The 15,129-nt window shown below is 36.0% G+C and overlaps 2 protein-coding genes across 2 annotated transcripts; both read right to left on the minus strand.

Moving 5' to 3' along the window:
• Window positions 1–256: 256 nt before the first annotated feature.
• LOC140747530 (carcinine transporter-like) lies at window positions 257–6,599 on the minus strand. Its single transcript, XM_073080038.1, has 12 exons — window positions 6,567–6,599; window positions 6,076–6,296; window positions 5,181–5,364; window positions 4,743–4,872; window positions 4,206–4,334; window positions 3,466–3,658; window positions 2,989–3,098; window positions 2,386–2,614; window positions 1,919–1,998; window positions 1,360–1,535; window positions 730–887; window positions 257–470 (listed from the first exon to the last, which is right to left on the minus strand). Exons 1-12 carry the CDS (start codon window positions 6,597–6,599, stop codon window positions 437–439), a joined length of 1,677 nt encoding a protein of 558 aa, XP_072936139.1. The 3' UTR covers window positions 257–436.
• Window positions 6,600–8,380: 1,781 nt separating this feature from the next.
• LOC140747112 (solute carrier family 22 member 3-like) lies at window positions 8,381–14,606 on the minus strand. The gene is made up of 12 exons (XM_073079365.1): window positions 14,363–14,606; window positions 13,744–13,973; window positions 12,922–13,105; window positions 12,555–12,684; window positions 12,237–12,365; window positions 11,691–11,883; window positions 11,207–11,312; window positions 10,625–10,857; window positions 10,372–10,451; window positions 9,618–9,802; window positions 9,366–9,523; window positions 8,381–8,459 (listed from the first exon to the last, which is right to left on the minus strand). The coding sequence occupies exons 1-12, from the start codon at window positions 14,396–14,398 to the stop codon at window positions 8,411–8,413; spliced, it is 1,713 nt and encodes a 570-aa protein (XP_072935466.1). The 5' UTR covers window positions 14,399–14,606; the 3' UTR covers window positions 8,381–8,410.
• Window positions 14,607–15,129: the final 523 nt, after the last annotated feature.

A 15,129-nucleotide genomic window follows, 5' to 3' on the forward strand; every position in this document is an offset into this window, starting at 1 on the left:
GTCTCTCTGTATGTCTCTTCTTCGCGCCTAAACCACTGAACCGATTTTAGTTTTTATCCCGGAAATCACACGGGAACTAGGGATGGCGATCTAAGATGGATCAATCGGAGAATCGATCTTTTGGACGAAAAAGTCGATTATTTTAATCGATATTAGTAAGAATTAATGATGATAAAGTATATGATAAAGTGATGATCTTTAGCAAAGTTGTTATCCATGAGCCCACGAAGGTTTCAGAGTTGGTACGACCAATTTTCGCCAGATGGCGCCATTTTCATTCCAAGGTACGAATTTTCAGTTTTATGTATGTTAGTATGTCATATTATTTTCTTTTAAATGGGGGCGAAGCCGCTGGCAAAAACTGGTATAACATATAATCACAGATTTAGACCTAACATAATAAAATAACCACTTAAAACAAATTATTTATATGTTGTTATTCTTTCGTTTTGTGTTGTACTTTCTCCTTTCTGGAAAGAAATTAAGTAAGATCAATACTGAATTCTTGCAACATGCATGGTGGACACATATTTTTCCTTATAATAGTTTCTCAAAGTGGGACAAATTAGTCCTCAGGATTAGCAATACATCTTTGATCAATCTAAATTAGCACTACAATTAACAGGTGGTATTCGCATTAAGCACTGACCATCAGTTTGACTGCATACTCGTTTAGTCTTACTTCAAATACAAAAACAAATGCAATTAAGTAAATAAGATCATAGGTACCTTCCAAAGCGAAATCTGCTCTTAGCTAGTTCTAACCAGTCTTCCATCGTCTGTGGCATTCGTTTACCCATGGTCTCCGGCAGTAAGAGCGCCACTGATCCGCCGAGGACTGCCACTAACGCTATTAATATGAGTGAGAGACCCTCCCATGCCCGATCCTGTAATTGACGCAATTGAAATCATTCCAGGAAGTAGGAAAATAGATAAGGAATAAAATGAAGTTGGCATACATGCCTTTACATGGTGGTAAGGCAAAGTAACTTATGATAATGCCATATTTTAGTCGCGTAATATACTTAAATATGGACAACGTACGATTACAAAGTAATTTTCATTTCTTATTTTGGGGAGAGACACAAGCTTAGTAGTTAGACATACCTAAAAGGGTTGCATTTAACCGTTGTTTGGTTACTATAAAACTACTACACCATGTATCCAAACAGATTACATCATTTATAAAGAAAAAAATAGAAACTACATTTTCAATGGGAAAATCAGATCTAATATAAAAATAAACCAAAAGTAAAATCGCAAATGTACCAAATAAAATATCGGAAAAGATTATTAAAGAAAAAAAATAAAAATAATACAACAAATACCCATAAAGACAAAGATAGACCAAAAACATACCGAGTACACAACAAACGGCGAGATCATCTTGGCAGCGTATGCGCTGATGTGCACGAAGGAGGCGCCGGACGCGCGCAGCGGCGTCGCCATGAGCTCCGGCGTCCACTGGATGATGGTAGCGTACGACATGTTGTTGAAGAAGCGAGCTGACACCGCCAGCACCACGGAGAACACTCCTGAGAAGAAATATAAGAAAAATAGCTTATTAATATTCCATATAGGTACGGGTATTATTCATAATCGTCGTGGACGTCAACCATATCGGGGAAGAGAGAAATGTTAGTTATCTTTTGATTTAGTCCCTTAGTTATCTTCTAAAACCTTCGTATAAAAAGAGATAATAAGTAGTCTTAATCTAGACGACATTACTGTACTGATGATGAATGCTGAATACGGGCTTACTTTTGGAAAGAGAAGGATCTAGTTACGCCATATCAGTTACAATTGCCACGTACGTACTAGTAGACTAATGAATATGTTTATTGATGCTTTGTTTTTGTAAATTTCTATATTGATTTGATAGGGGTTGCATAGTTATTTATTTCATAGTTAAAATTACCTCTTGGCACGAAAGCACCTACGAACGCCAAAATGCCTGCTACTATCATAGGCAGACAAACCAGCCAGCGTCGTCCGAATCTGTTAATTAGAAAAATATATCAGGACTTACGTAAGTATTATTTAGATATTTAAGATTTCTTTAAGGTATCTAGGTAAAAATCTATATCAACGTTTTCTTTCTATTAAATTAACTCTTATCTTAAATATTTACTGCACTGAAGCTTGTGATACTGTTACAACTAAAGTAAGCCGACAACCTCTTTCCATAATTAAAATAAAATGCTGTTCTAACCTCTGCAGTATGAAATTCTAAAGTTGCTTTTTAAGCTTCACATAAATAAGGTAGAGATAAACAGGTTCGTTCGTTCGTTAATACATACATTGGCGTTAAAAACCTTACAAAAAATTCATTTATTACTTCATTCGGTATCCAGTTTACTTTCTACAAAATCACAATTTTATTACCTGTCAAGCATGAAAACCAGTAACCCTACAGCAGGAGCCTCTGTAGCCGACGTCATCGTAAATGTTATGAAGAAGTCCATCCCCAAACTCTCAGATAACCGAACAAGGCCGTCGAACACCAGCGCTACAGCCATGAAGGATAACACTAACAAAATAACAATGATACTCAGGGACGGCGTCTTGAACACTACAAAAATGCTTTGTTCATCTTCCTTTGTGTTCTCTGCGACTTGCTAGAACAATAAATACAACTATCAATAAATATTCAGACGAATACAAGCAAGCAAGCATTTACTACAAAGGACGTGTATCCGTAGAAGCCTTCGTAGATGATTCGACTCCAAATTCATGACTGCTTTATTTGTTTTTATGTTTATAAATAACAACAGTGTCAAAAACTTCTATGATTTGAAGATTGTTTAAAGTTATCTAAGGACTGTCGTAGTCCACTGGAGTCATTGTAGCATTGTAGTCGTCGTGTAGAACTCCAATTCTGTTTACGTTGATTACGAAATTAATGTCTACGCAGTAGTAGTCACATAAATAAGGTAGAGATAAACAGGTTCGTTCATTTAATACCTACATACATTGGCGTTAAAAAACTTACAACAAATTCATTCATAACTTCATCCGGTATTTTTGTTCGGTTTACTTTCTCAAATCGTCGTAAAATTTTCACTGCTTCATCAATTCTGCCCTTAGTCACTAGCCACCTGAAACAAATATCAAGTACTATCTTTAAAAATGTATTATCACAAAGTATTAAGCCGATAGACATATAATGTTAATTATTAAGTAACAGCACTAGGACATTTAAGAAATAAACCCTCAAGGAGCACTGATTCTACCTGAAGCCGATCACAGATGCGTTGCCACTTTAAAAGACTAACATATAAGTCGCCTCATATGTATGAAGTCAGTATCCACACACTTCCACCGAAGCACAGAGCTAATTCATACAAGAAATGTGTGTGTCGGTGATACCAAACTTTGAACCTATAAAAGCTCTGTCTTTGAATAAAATAGAAAGTAATGTGGTACAATGCGGTTTCTATGATGGTGGAAACACCGAATACTCACCTCGCACTTTCAGGCACCAAGAACGGCGTTAACAATACTACAAGCATCGGCAAGGAAATAATGTACATCAACTTCCTCCAATCTGAGATCCAGAGAGTTATCCAGGGCAGCATCACTGAACCGCCCCCGAAGTACAGAGCAACTGACATGTTGGCCACCCACGTGCGATGTTGAGTGCCCACGTACTCTAATACTAAAACAATGAACAGCTTTTGAAATAGCACAAACCACTCAACAATACAATTTTGGAATTAATATGAAATTAAGCTTGTAAAATAATAAAAAACGCTTTAAAAACGCTTTCTATACTCACAGCCCCACACTAGGATTCCCTGTGTCGTGGGTGCCATAGACACACACATAGACAAATACACAAACACCCAGACCCAGAAACAGAAATCTAAATTCATCATTTAGATATCTGTCTGGCCGGGAATCGAACCCGGGACCCTTTGCGCGTCAGACCGGTATGGTGGCCGCTCCGCCACGCGGGTCGTCTTGTAAGTACTTGTTATCTTAAAAAATATTTGAGTTTATGCGCTTGCAAATTATATGAATACAAACGATACTGATAACTTATTAACGATACACTTATAAAATAATACTCACGTAGCATAGTCCCCATTAGTTGTTAAATTCAAGTAACATATGAAAAATCTACATCACAACAGAGTATAATATCTACATAACAACAAAGTTATATAACAAACAACAGAATTTCAAGGGACAAAAAGTCTTACCTAAAATGTACATCATGAGAAAGCAGCTGTCGCATGACATGCCGCTAATGAACCGGCAGAGGCAGAAATCCCAGAACGTCGTCGTGTAGATAGTTGCTACGCCACCGACACAACCAAGAATATTTGCGACTGAAAACATAGAACTAAGTAAGTAAGTTTGCAAAAGGTGAAAGAGTCACGGCCGCACGCATACCTAGTATGTACCGAAGGAAGGGTGCAATAGCCGCCATACGTAAATAATGTAAATATACAATGAGGCCATCTTAATCATCTGAAGTGGCGATGCATTTTTAATCAGCTCCAGATAGAACTTGTTCTGCATGAAGTTTGTTACAGATGACCATAACCGACAGTCACCGCTTACTATCTAGTGGTCTATTAACTTATTGTTTGCGCTTCAAAAAAGTAAAAAACGGACAAAGCAATAAAAGGCAGGTTAAAATACCAAAAAAGGTCAACTAGGCAAAACAAAATCTTTTCAAATATCATAATCCCTCTACGCATAACAGTAAGAGAAGGTGATATTGTTAGATTTACCAACAAGTGCAGGAACCCGCCCGTATTTGTCAGCTAAGGTGCCACACAAGAATCCTCCAACGATGGCACCAAAAAAGTTAATGGTCTGAGCCCAAGGTATAAGATATGCCTTATCACATACCCATTCACGCTGTAGGAAAATTAAAAGTTTAATACTTATGCTTATTTAAAGTTAAGATAGGTACTATAAACTACATGTAGTCACGATCATATGTTACTAAATATCCTTAAAATAAGGTTTACTTGTACTTAAGGTATTTCTCTGAAGTTTTCTCTTTGACACATCTTATTTATATTTTCCACATAATATAAACTAACAAAAAAAATAATGTCTGGAAATCTACTTGAATCTCCATTATTTAAACAAAAATAACAATATAATATTTTTGCGTAAAATTACATCATCAGGCAAATATGTTCATCTTCATTCTCCCCTACCTCGCTCACAACAGTCGCATAGGGAATGTCGTCAAAAAGAAACTCCCAGCCATTTTGACACGGTACGGTCGGAGTTCCTGGATCAGGCGGCATCATGGTCGCCAACACCTCCGTCCAATTTGCGTCGTACATCGCACATCGATCATATTTACCCTCTGCAGCTCCAGGAATTGATAAAAACCGCCTGAAAAGTATTTACCATTATTGCAACTGTGTTTCTTGTCGCGTAAAACATTCAATTTTTCAATAATTCATACATGTAATGGTAAACAACAACAAAAAAATAAAGTCTCTTCCGACCGTCTTTAATGATATAATAAATAAATCAATGTAGTTCAAAAAGTGAAATATATAAGACGGTAAAAATATCACCCAAAATTCCCAGCACAAACACAATCTATTCCCGTTTTGATGATTAGATTAAAATCATAGCGTTCGTACGTAATCAACAAATTATCATCAATATATCGTCGAATACCGATTCTATTACTTTATAATTGGATCAAAATGAATATAAAAAAATAATAATAGTATAGCATAGTATAGATCGTAATTTGTAAGTGATCTACAATCTTAATCAACGTTAAGCGCGGTCATGAGGTGACTGTGTAAGTTCAGGTGGTTAAATGTGATGCACCCTTTATTGGACAACACGTTAAAGTGTCGGTCGCTATATTGGATAGCAATAATTAAACCTTTTCTGAGATTTTATGGGTGGTAAATGTCCTACATGAATTAGTCACTACATCGTATCGTCTTCCTCTAGCAATATGCATTAACGTAGTATCTACGTTTAATGTGTCTATGTGGGATCTCCACTTGTGGGTCAATCCGAAGCCTATCAGTTGAACGTAAAAAGTTTGCGGTTTTGAAGTAAAAAACTTGAATTACCAACCTTAACTCTACAGAAAGTCCTTCCAAGTCCGGCACTCGGCACCAATGCTCCTGAGGAGTTGCTGTCAAGAACATCTGCACGAGATATATGAACGCCCACGCCAGTCCAAAAGGCATGGTTCCCACGAACAGCAGACGTTGATACAGGCCCATATCGCCGACATGCTTGATCACCGTTTCCAAAACTGAGCTTAGCTCTTTATTTTCGATGTTTTGGCTCTCCTAGCAAGATAAGAAATAAATGTAGCAATATAAAAATATTAATAACAATTCCAAAAATTAGTTTCTAACACGCATATATATTTTTAAGAAGCATAGCATATTTATTATGTTGTTTTATATTTATGTGTATAAGTAAATAATTAAAAATACTGAAAATAACGTGAGAGTTATTCAAAACAACAAAAGATTATCAGTAAAATGGTGAATGCTACCTATATTTGTAAAATTAAATCATTTTAAAAGTTAAAAGATATTTATAGAGGTACTTACCGCCTTTCTCTCCTTACTTATATTACTATTCATATTAATATTAAATAAAATATATTAATCACTGTAATGTTCTTCGAGCAATACCCTATTTCAAACTAAAAGCTCTACTATTAAGATACAACCCGAAAGTTTTTATCAAATATCCATTTTATCAATAAGTTATATAGCTTTAATTGTCCTTAGTTCTTTTTAAAGTCATGCAGTAAATGAAAATGATAATTTAGTTTACAGATTCTAACATAATATATTTTTATATACCTAATCCGTTCTTTTGCACACATATTTCGATTTTTACTTATTACTTTTGCGTCAACATATAATTATGGAATCATAAATTTATTCAATTCTAGGCTTAAGGATATATGAAAATCACCTTACTATTTTTCTATTATTCATCAGTATATACGTCAAACAACACATTTTCCGTGGAAATTTAATTAAAGTACAACACACATTTCAAAAGATTTATAATGTTTTCAACGCAAGACAAACATGATAGACAAAAGATGTAGACATGATAGAGCCCTTTGTATTCATATTTTCAGTACCTCAAAAAGTGAAATACAGACAAATCAAGTAACTAAATTAATGTTTTCACCAAGAGCGTCATACATAAACATTATGGCATTAGATAACTCTTATAACACATAATATTTCCATAAAAAGGATTACACTAATCCTTAGATTGTACATAAACGTGCTGTTAAATATAATTGCGATATTCAAAATATGCGGGAAATTGCTGATACTGTTGATTCAAGGGCAAGCAACGTAAATATTGTTTTGACTGATTTCTAACGTGATACTTATATAAATATATGCAGAGTGGAAGGATAAAAAGGTCATATGAAGCTCATGATAATTCACGCTCACAGGTGAATAAATTAAAAAGACACCAAAAATCTCATTAAGTTACGGAATACGGTAATAAAAACTTCGTAAAATGTCACATTATCACAATGACATTAATATATGCGAGCTAGATTATCGGAGGGCTCCATAGATATATTATCCTACTGACGTAGGGGAGGGCTCAGTGCTCCTCAATAATATCTTTTCATAAATATTTAGAATGAGAGTCGAGTAGGGTGTGTAGTTCATCCATTCCTCGTGTTTCGGGTGTCACGGACATCCAAACAGAAATAACTAAGCTAACATAAGAGACCTAGAAACGAAAAGCAAATTCATCATTTATTCATATACGAGCATACGCTTGGCTGGAATTTTGTGCGGCCAGAACGACGCGTCATGGTCGTTACATGACCATTGCTTCAATGTAATTAGTTAGAACATAGATAAGTATAGACTGACGGCTGACATTTCTGTCAGCCATTTAATGGCTGTCATGGTGTAATTTACGCGGGACAATGCCGAAATACACAGTTAAGTGGTGAAAAAACTCGAAACCGAAGAAAAAGTGCACAGAAATGTTTCGAAGAATCGTTTCATTCGTAAATGATTTAAAAACTACATTTTTTAATTTTTTTCAAACACGAAAATAGATGACAATTTCAATTATCAAAACTGGTTACATTTTCTTGTTAGGAGTGAGTAATCTTTACTAATCTATGAGTTAGAATAATAACTTTATTAAAATAATAAAATAGTAGTAGCTAAGATAAGTAGCGATAAATGGTTTGACGTCACTATGTTTGTTATTTTTTCGATTTAAATTTAATCTTATAATAAAAAATACGAATATTCGTACATCTATTCCTGCGGACGATTCCATGTCGTATTGATAAATCTTACAATCAGCTGGTTTATTCCTTTTTATTGGATCAATGATACACATTAGGGCCATTCGATAAAATTTTTATTTTGTCTGAAATATACATCGAATATCATCTGCTCTGCTGCTCGTCTGGTGCGCTCGGGGACGACTCCTTGTTCCTGTGTACAAGGTAATGTAAATTAATTAATTAATTATTTAAAAGATTAATTAATTTATTTAAAAGGTTGTATTTATGTCGCACTGCATACGAGTATCATCTCACAAGTGGTGGAGGCATATTTAACCAAGGTGCTCCAATGTAAATAGACTGCTGGTGTCAATGACCAATACATCACGAATATTTTTAAAACTCCGGATGAAGTTTAATTACGGCTAATTAACAACCGGAACTGCTACATCAATTTACTATGTTGGCTACATCAATATGACCATGAACTTTTTCCAGTACGAATTTCATTATAACAAATTTTGTCACGTACAAAAATACCACTACGCTACAGTGAATTGCAACGTTTTAGCATAACACGTCAAATCATCTTATCAACTTCAGACGCCGAAGAATTTTACTCGTAGATAAAAAAGTAGGTACTTTATACGTAGTTTATTGAGCGCTACGACGCCAAGTTGTCTGAAAGACATCGCTAATTGTTTGGAGCTCGGTAAGATAGAAGATATAAAAGTATTATTGATGTAAGTACTGCGTCTGAAATAGGATTCAGTTGTTAATGCTCTTGGCGTGGTTAAGCAACTCGTCTTAATTCTACTAATATTTTCCGGAGGCTATCGTTTACTTGAGCATGTTTTACCATACTACAGCTCAAGGAACACATAACAAGAGGACATATTCCTGAGGTAATCCCTAAGCCCAATGACGTGGGGCTCTTCAAATAAGGTGCAAAAAGAGCTTTCATCCAAAGCCGGCGATGCATTGGCGACTCCTCTGGTGCGGCGTTAACTACTTCTCATCAGGTAGCACGTCTGCTTAATCGATAGGTTAAACAATAAAAAAACATAGTATTTTAACTATGACTGCGCCACTAACGTCTCCCTTGACAGAATCTCACCTGCCAAACAAACGTCGGGTTTGCGCGAGAACGACCCAGTCTTCCATGGTCTGCGGCATCCTCTTGCCCATGGTCTCGGGCAGCAGCAGCGCCACTCCACCACCAATAATAGCCACTACTGCTACTAAAATGAGCGAGAGCCCTTCCCATGCTTTATCCTGTGAATACAGTTTTTATATAATAATACTGGTCAAGCTAATAAAAGCGTGGTAAACATAGAATTTTAAGTTCACAGAGTAAACAATGAATGGCAATGAACAATGAGTAAACAATGAACGGCGAGAGCATGATGGCCGCGAAGCCGCTGATGTGCACGAAGGAGGCGCCGGACGCGCGCGCCGCCGTCGGCAGCAGCTCCGGCGTCCACTGGATCACCGCCGCGTACGACATGTTGATCAGGAACCGCGCTGTCACCGCCAGGGACACTGCTGCTATGCCTAGCAATATAAGATTAGTGTTGAACTAGCATTGGTGCTATGCCTGGCAATGAAGATTATTGATGAATTGTTCCAGATGGGTCAAGGGACAGTACGAAGATTACTTGCTGTTGTGCCTGGCAATGTAAGGGTTGGTGATGAATTGTCCCAGATTGGTCCAGAAGGGATAATATGATTACTTATTTAGAACGAGGATGGTCGAAAAGGGACAATAGAATTAGTGAATGCTACAGTTATATCCATTACTTATTTCTCTTTAATATACAAGCACATAAACTTTTTCAGTTTGGTATTCCAACTGGTAGAAATACAATGCAGATTGCGTACTAGTAAGTCATCAACCACAATAAACACTCATGAATATAATCATGAATGCGAAGAGAAGATCAACCTTGCAAAGTCTATTTTTAAAATATGTACGTGAGACGGTCTTATGTTGCGACCATAACATTGCAGTCAAAGTGTAAATGACTGTAGGTACTACCTTTAAACGGATTTCGTTAGGGACCTTTAAGTGCATTTTATTGTGCCATTACTGTGATAAGTCAAACAGAGAAAAGTTAAATTACCTCGTAAAACAAAAGCAGCGGCAAACGACAAAATTCCAGCCACTACCATGGGCGCGCAGACCAACCACCGTCGACCAAATCTAAAAATTAAAGAAATATATTAATCTTCATCATTTATTACTATTCAAATCTTAAAGTTGTATTCATTACTATAATATTGTGTACCTACTAAACTTTAATACTTTAAATTAGGCATCATAGTAATTCCCCAACTTAAACCTTTATAACCATGTCATTCCTATCAAGATCTTACCTGTCAAGCAGCAGAACTAGTATTGCTATGGAAGGCACCTCCGTAGCCGAGGTCACCGTGAACGTGATAAAGAAGTCCAATCCCAGGTTCTCGGAGAGCCGCACCAGCCCGTCGAAGGACAGCGCCACCGCCATGAAGGATATCATCAGGAAGATTATGATTAATCGGAGAGACGGTGTCTTAAACAGCACCAGGACACTTTCCTCCTTTTCCTGGCTACTTTTTGCAACGTGCTAAAATATTAAATCATAATAGTATTTTAAAGTGCTCGTAGAACTCGTAGCTTCTCGTAGCTCTCTCGTTATATTAGTCAATACTATAAAAAGATACGTTTTATTAATTGTAAGTGGAAAACTATAGTATGTATACTATATTAAGTAGTTAAGTCAATAAAGTATTATAAATATTACTGTTATGAATAACAGCAATCAGTTTTAGGAACTATATTCTATTATACATATTATCATCTTAAATAATTAATTAGTCTTAAAATTAAATAGGAAGATACATTTTGTCAACAACGAATGCTTTTTTGGGTAATACACGATTCCATCACATAAAAACTTTAAACATAACACTTACAATATATTCCTTCATGACTTCAGCTGGTACTTTAGTTCCATTGATTTTCTCGAAGCGCTTCAGAATGGCTACAGCTCTATCTACACGACCGTTAGATACCAGCCACCTGAAATCGAAAACTATAACTATAAAATGTAACCAGATAGGAAAAAGATAATTTACATATTACACATGGGAAAATGTTTTCCACGGAGTACCTATCACTAGTAACTGTTCTCATCTATTAAATTATTTACTTCTCTTTATCCGTCAGAACGAATAATGTGCTACACAAGACTATCAACGAAACTTTATGAAAAGTTGTTAGGTTATAGATATAGTTCGGAGAAACTAAATAAGTATTACTCAAGTCTTGTCCAATGATATTCTTAATTCATTTCTAAGTTTTACTTCAGTAGTAAAAACATACTTCAATATCTTCTAAATTAATAATCCTATTCCAAAAGTACATCATACAAAAATTACATAGTAGCGTTGTCCTCACCTGGCACTTTCAGGTACAACGAATGGCGCTACCAGCACTAGAAGCATTGGCAGTGACGTAGCCAGCGCAAAGAACCGCCAGTCAGAGATCCAGAGAGCCAGCCACGGGAGCAAGATACAACCTCCTCCGAAGTACACCGCGATGGAGAGATTAGCCACCCAGGTCCGGTGGCGGGTACCCACGTATTCCAGCACTGAAAGATCAAGCTAAGATCTAAATTGGCGACCATTCTGCTTCTTCATTACCTATTTTATCTAATGTTCAAGTACCAATTGGCCACTAACTGTACGTCCGTCTATCGATCACCACTATCTAACAATCAACTGGAATAAAATGGTAAAGGATAGTACAGTCTTTCCCCAGTTACGAGGAGAGAGAATTAAAAAGAGCTGCAATAGTCCTTCAATAAATAATAATTTTCATGAATCATAATTTAATAGGTAAAAGTTTCAGTTGTCAATAGGTAAATATCTTCCACAAAATGCTAAAACGCCAACATTTGTAAAACCAATAAAACGAACGAATATGAAATGAAGATGTTCTTACCTAAGATGTACATCATTAGAAAGCAACTGTCACATGCCATGCCGACGATAAACCGACATGCAGAGAAATCCCAGAAACCACTAGTGTACATGGTAGTGATTCCACCTAAACATCCGAGGAGGTTAGCCACTGCAATCAAATGAAAAGCTAATTACGAACTTTGAAAATAATTTTCATGAGGTTTCTCATAAACCTTAAAGTCACTAGTAAAGTTATTAAGCTAAGCAGCAAAATTAACAACAAATAAGTAATAAACTTACCTTAAATTAAGAACTAGGATGTCACATGAGAAAAGCTTTATTATTCTAAAATACTTACATACAAGAACGGGTACTCTTCCGTACTTGTCAGCCAGCGTTCCGCATAGGATACCTCCAATTATGGAACCCAGGAAATTAATAGCTTGTGACCAAGGAACGAGATTTGCGTTATCGCAAACCCATTCTCGCTGAAAGATGTGAATTATTTGTTTAGTAAAAACTTACATAAAAATATCCGTTGCGTAATAAAGACATAGCTGACCACATTAAAATAAGAAAAAACACAACTCCGAATATTATGGAACGCTCAAAGGAGTTGATTATTTCGAATCGCTCTACTTTCCGTAAAATCACCTGATAATCACATAACATAACATTATATGGAAATCGTAGATTTGTAAAGACATCCTTCGATTCATTCTTACCTCATTCACTATTGTAGAATACGGAATGTCTTCAAACAGGAACTCCCAACCATTCTGACAAGGTATAATGGGAGTGCCCGGACCAGGTGGCTGCAGCGTTTCCAAAACTTGTGTCCAGTTCGCGTCAAACATTGCACAATGATCGTAATCGCCGTCCACTGCTCCGGGAATCGAGAGAGATCGCCTAAAATGCATCAGAGATTATCAGGACGAGGTATACTTCATGAGTAACTTAATAATACAATACGCGTTAAGTAGCATTCTGGTCTTGAACGTAAGGAAAATTAATATTCGACTACATGCCAAGAACGCGATGTTCGCTGAAACTGACTTGAACCAAGCCATATATCCCTCATTGGTAGCCATTAAGGAGAAAATTTAGATGATAAAGAAAGTGCCTTACGGTTTCACGCATCAGGCGGATTTAGTTTATGGAAATAAGGTTGTAAAGGTCATCAATAACGATTTCTCTTAGGGAGTTCCTACTATCAGAAAAAAACTATAACATCATAGGAGTTTACATCACATAGGATTTATCGAACTCGTTAGTCATCGGCACCTGGTAGTATTTGTATTACACGGTTATATATCCTTTTTTTTGCACCATCAACTGCTCCGTCAACCACGTCCTTTAACCAGGTTTAGATTGCAATGAATATTATTACACCATTAAAGTGACTTCATATTTTTTGTAGAATCGTTATTGTGACCAACGTAACTATGCACAAAGATTATAATGTTACAATTTTCAAGTAAAATCAATTTCGTCCTTACGCCAGCAAATCACAAAACTGAGATCCAAAGATTTAAAACCTAACAGACCTTAATTCAACACTAAGCCCTTCCAGCTCCGGCACTCGACACCAGTGCTCCTGAGGGGTGGCGGTGAGGAACATTTGTCCAAGGTACACAAAAGCCCACGACACTCCGAAAGGCAACATCCCCAGAAACAGCAATCGCTGGTAAAGACCTATCTCGCCAATGTGATGAATCACTGTCTCCAGAACTGCGCTGACATCTTTGGGTACGTTTGGCTTTTGGTTTTGTTTTTCCTGAAAAAGTTAAATGCAGCTCATATAATAGGTAAAATTTAGTTATCTTATCTAGACAAGAAGGGTATGTTGGTTAGTTAACTTTATTTAGAATTAAAAAAATGGACAGAACTTGGCATAATTTTAGAGATATGAAATCCCCATTTTGATCAACCAAGAAACCCTCATAATATCGGCTTTCTATGAAGAGTGTTCGAGATTGGATTCCCGACCAAGCAGATATCTATGATTCATTTAGATTTCTGTGGTAAATTTAGGTATTTGTGATATTAGTTCTACGTGTGTTCATAGCAACCACGATAGATTTTGTGACGAACCCTACAGACATTTTTGAATGGGTGAAAAGACTCGATATTAATACAAATAATGCGTTAAATGTGGATACTTACCTGGTCAACATCATTTCTTATTGTTGCAATATCCATTATTACCTATATATAATGGAATAAATACGTGCACACAGTATTACTAGAACCTTGTGACTGAATTAGTATCAACGTTATTTATCAAAAATTTCGTCAGTAGTTATCTAGAAAACTGTTAATACGGATATCATTAAAAATTGGTATTAATACAGAGAGTTTAGAGATTGTGATGACTGAAATATTGATTATACGAGGAATACTGCACATATTTGCCACATACCTACGTAAAGATAACGGGAATACCCCTTCCCAAAAGAAACCTCTATGTAACTGACTTCCCAAAGGAAAGAGGTTTGTACTGAAGTCGACACTCATATTGGACACTGTTTGTATACTACTTCTATATAACTGTACTAGAAAACAATATATTACGAAATTAGTACGTCTCAAGTTTCAAGTGCCGACATGAAAACTTTATACATAACACTTAACCAACATTTATTTTTACTCTGTATTGATATTGCAGCCGGTTGTACGTTTTATAAAAAGTTTTTTGGTTCTAAGTACCTTTAAATTTTATCCCAAATATCTTATCTTATTTGACCCATTTTTCGTCAGCTTTTAACGATATTCTTTTGAGCATAAGATTATTGTATATTCCAGCCCATTGGCTTTTCATTTTCAATATCCATCCAACGATACAAGTAGCGATTATCGTGGTATCGAAAATCGAAAGTAAACAATTATTTCTTACATAAAATCCTTACTTTTCACATGTCAATACAATTTAA

Source organism: Epargyreus clarus, unplaced genomic scaffold (genome assembly GCF_041222505.1).
Source record: "Epargyreus clarus isolate Ecla_fem2 unplaced genomic scaffold, WU_Ecla_fem_2.2 ptg000014l, whole genome shotgun sequence".
In the NCBI taxonomy this organism is placed as follows: Eukaryota; Metazoa; Arthropoda; class Insecta; order Lepidoptera; family Hesperiidae; genus Epargyreus; species Epargyreus clarus.

Bases quoted from the DNA above. Each gene is read 5' to 3' on its own strand.
- LOC140747112 (XM_073079365.1), bottom strand. From the start codon at position 14,398: ATGGATATTGCAACAATAAGAAATGATGTTGACCAG. The intron at 11,884-12,236 runs GTAAGAACATCT...TTGATCTTTCAG, and splicing joins TCTAATGATGTACATCTTAG to TGCTGGAATACGTGGGTACC. The intron at 8,460-9,365 runs GTGAGATTCTGT...CCTTGTACACAG, and splicing joins ACCCGACGTTTGTTTGGCAG to GAACAAGGAGTCGTCCCCGA.
- LOC140747530 (XM_073080038.1), bottom strand. From the start codon at position 6,599: ATGAATAGTAATATAAGTAAGGAGAGAAAGGCG. The intron at 3,099-3,465 runs GTGAGTATTCGG...TATTTGTTTCAG, and splicing joins TTGGTGCCTGAAAGTGCGAG to GTGGCTAGTGACTAAGGGCA. The intron at 1,999-2,385 runs GTAATAAAATTG...TCTAATTAACAG, and splicing joins CTGGTTTTCATGCTTGACAG to ATTCGGACGACGCTGGCTGG.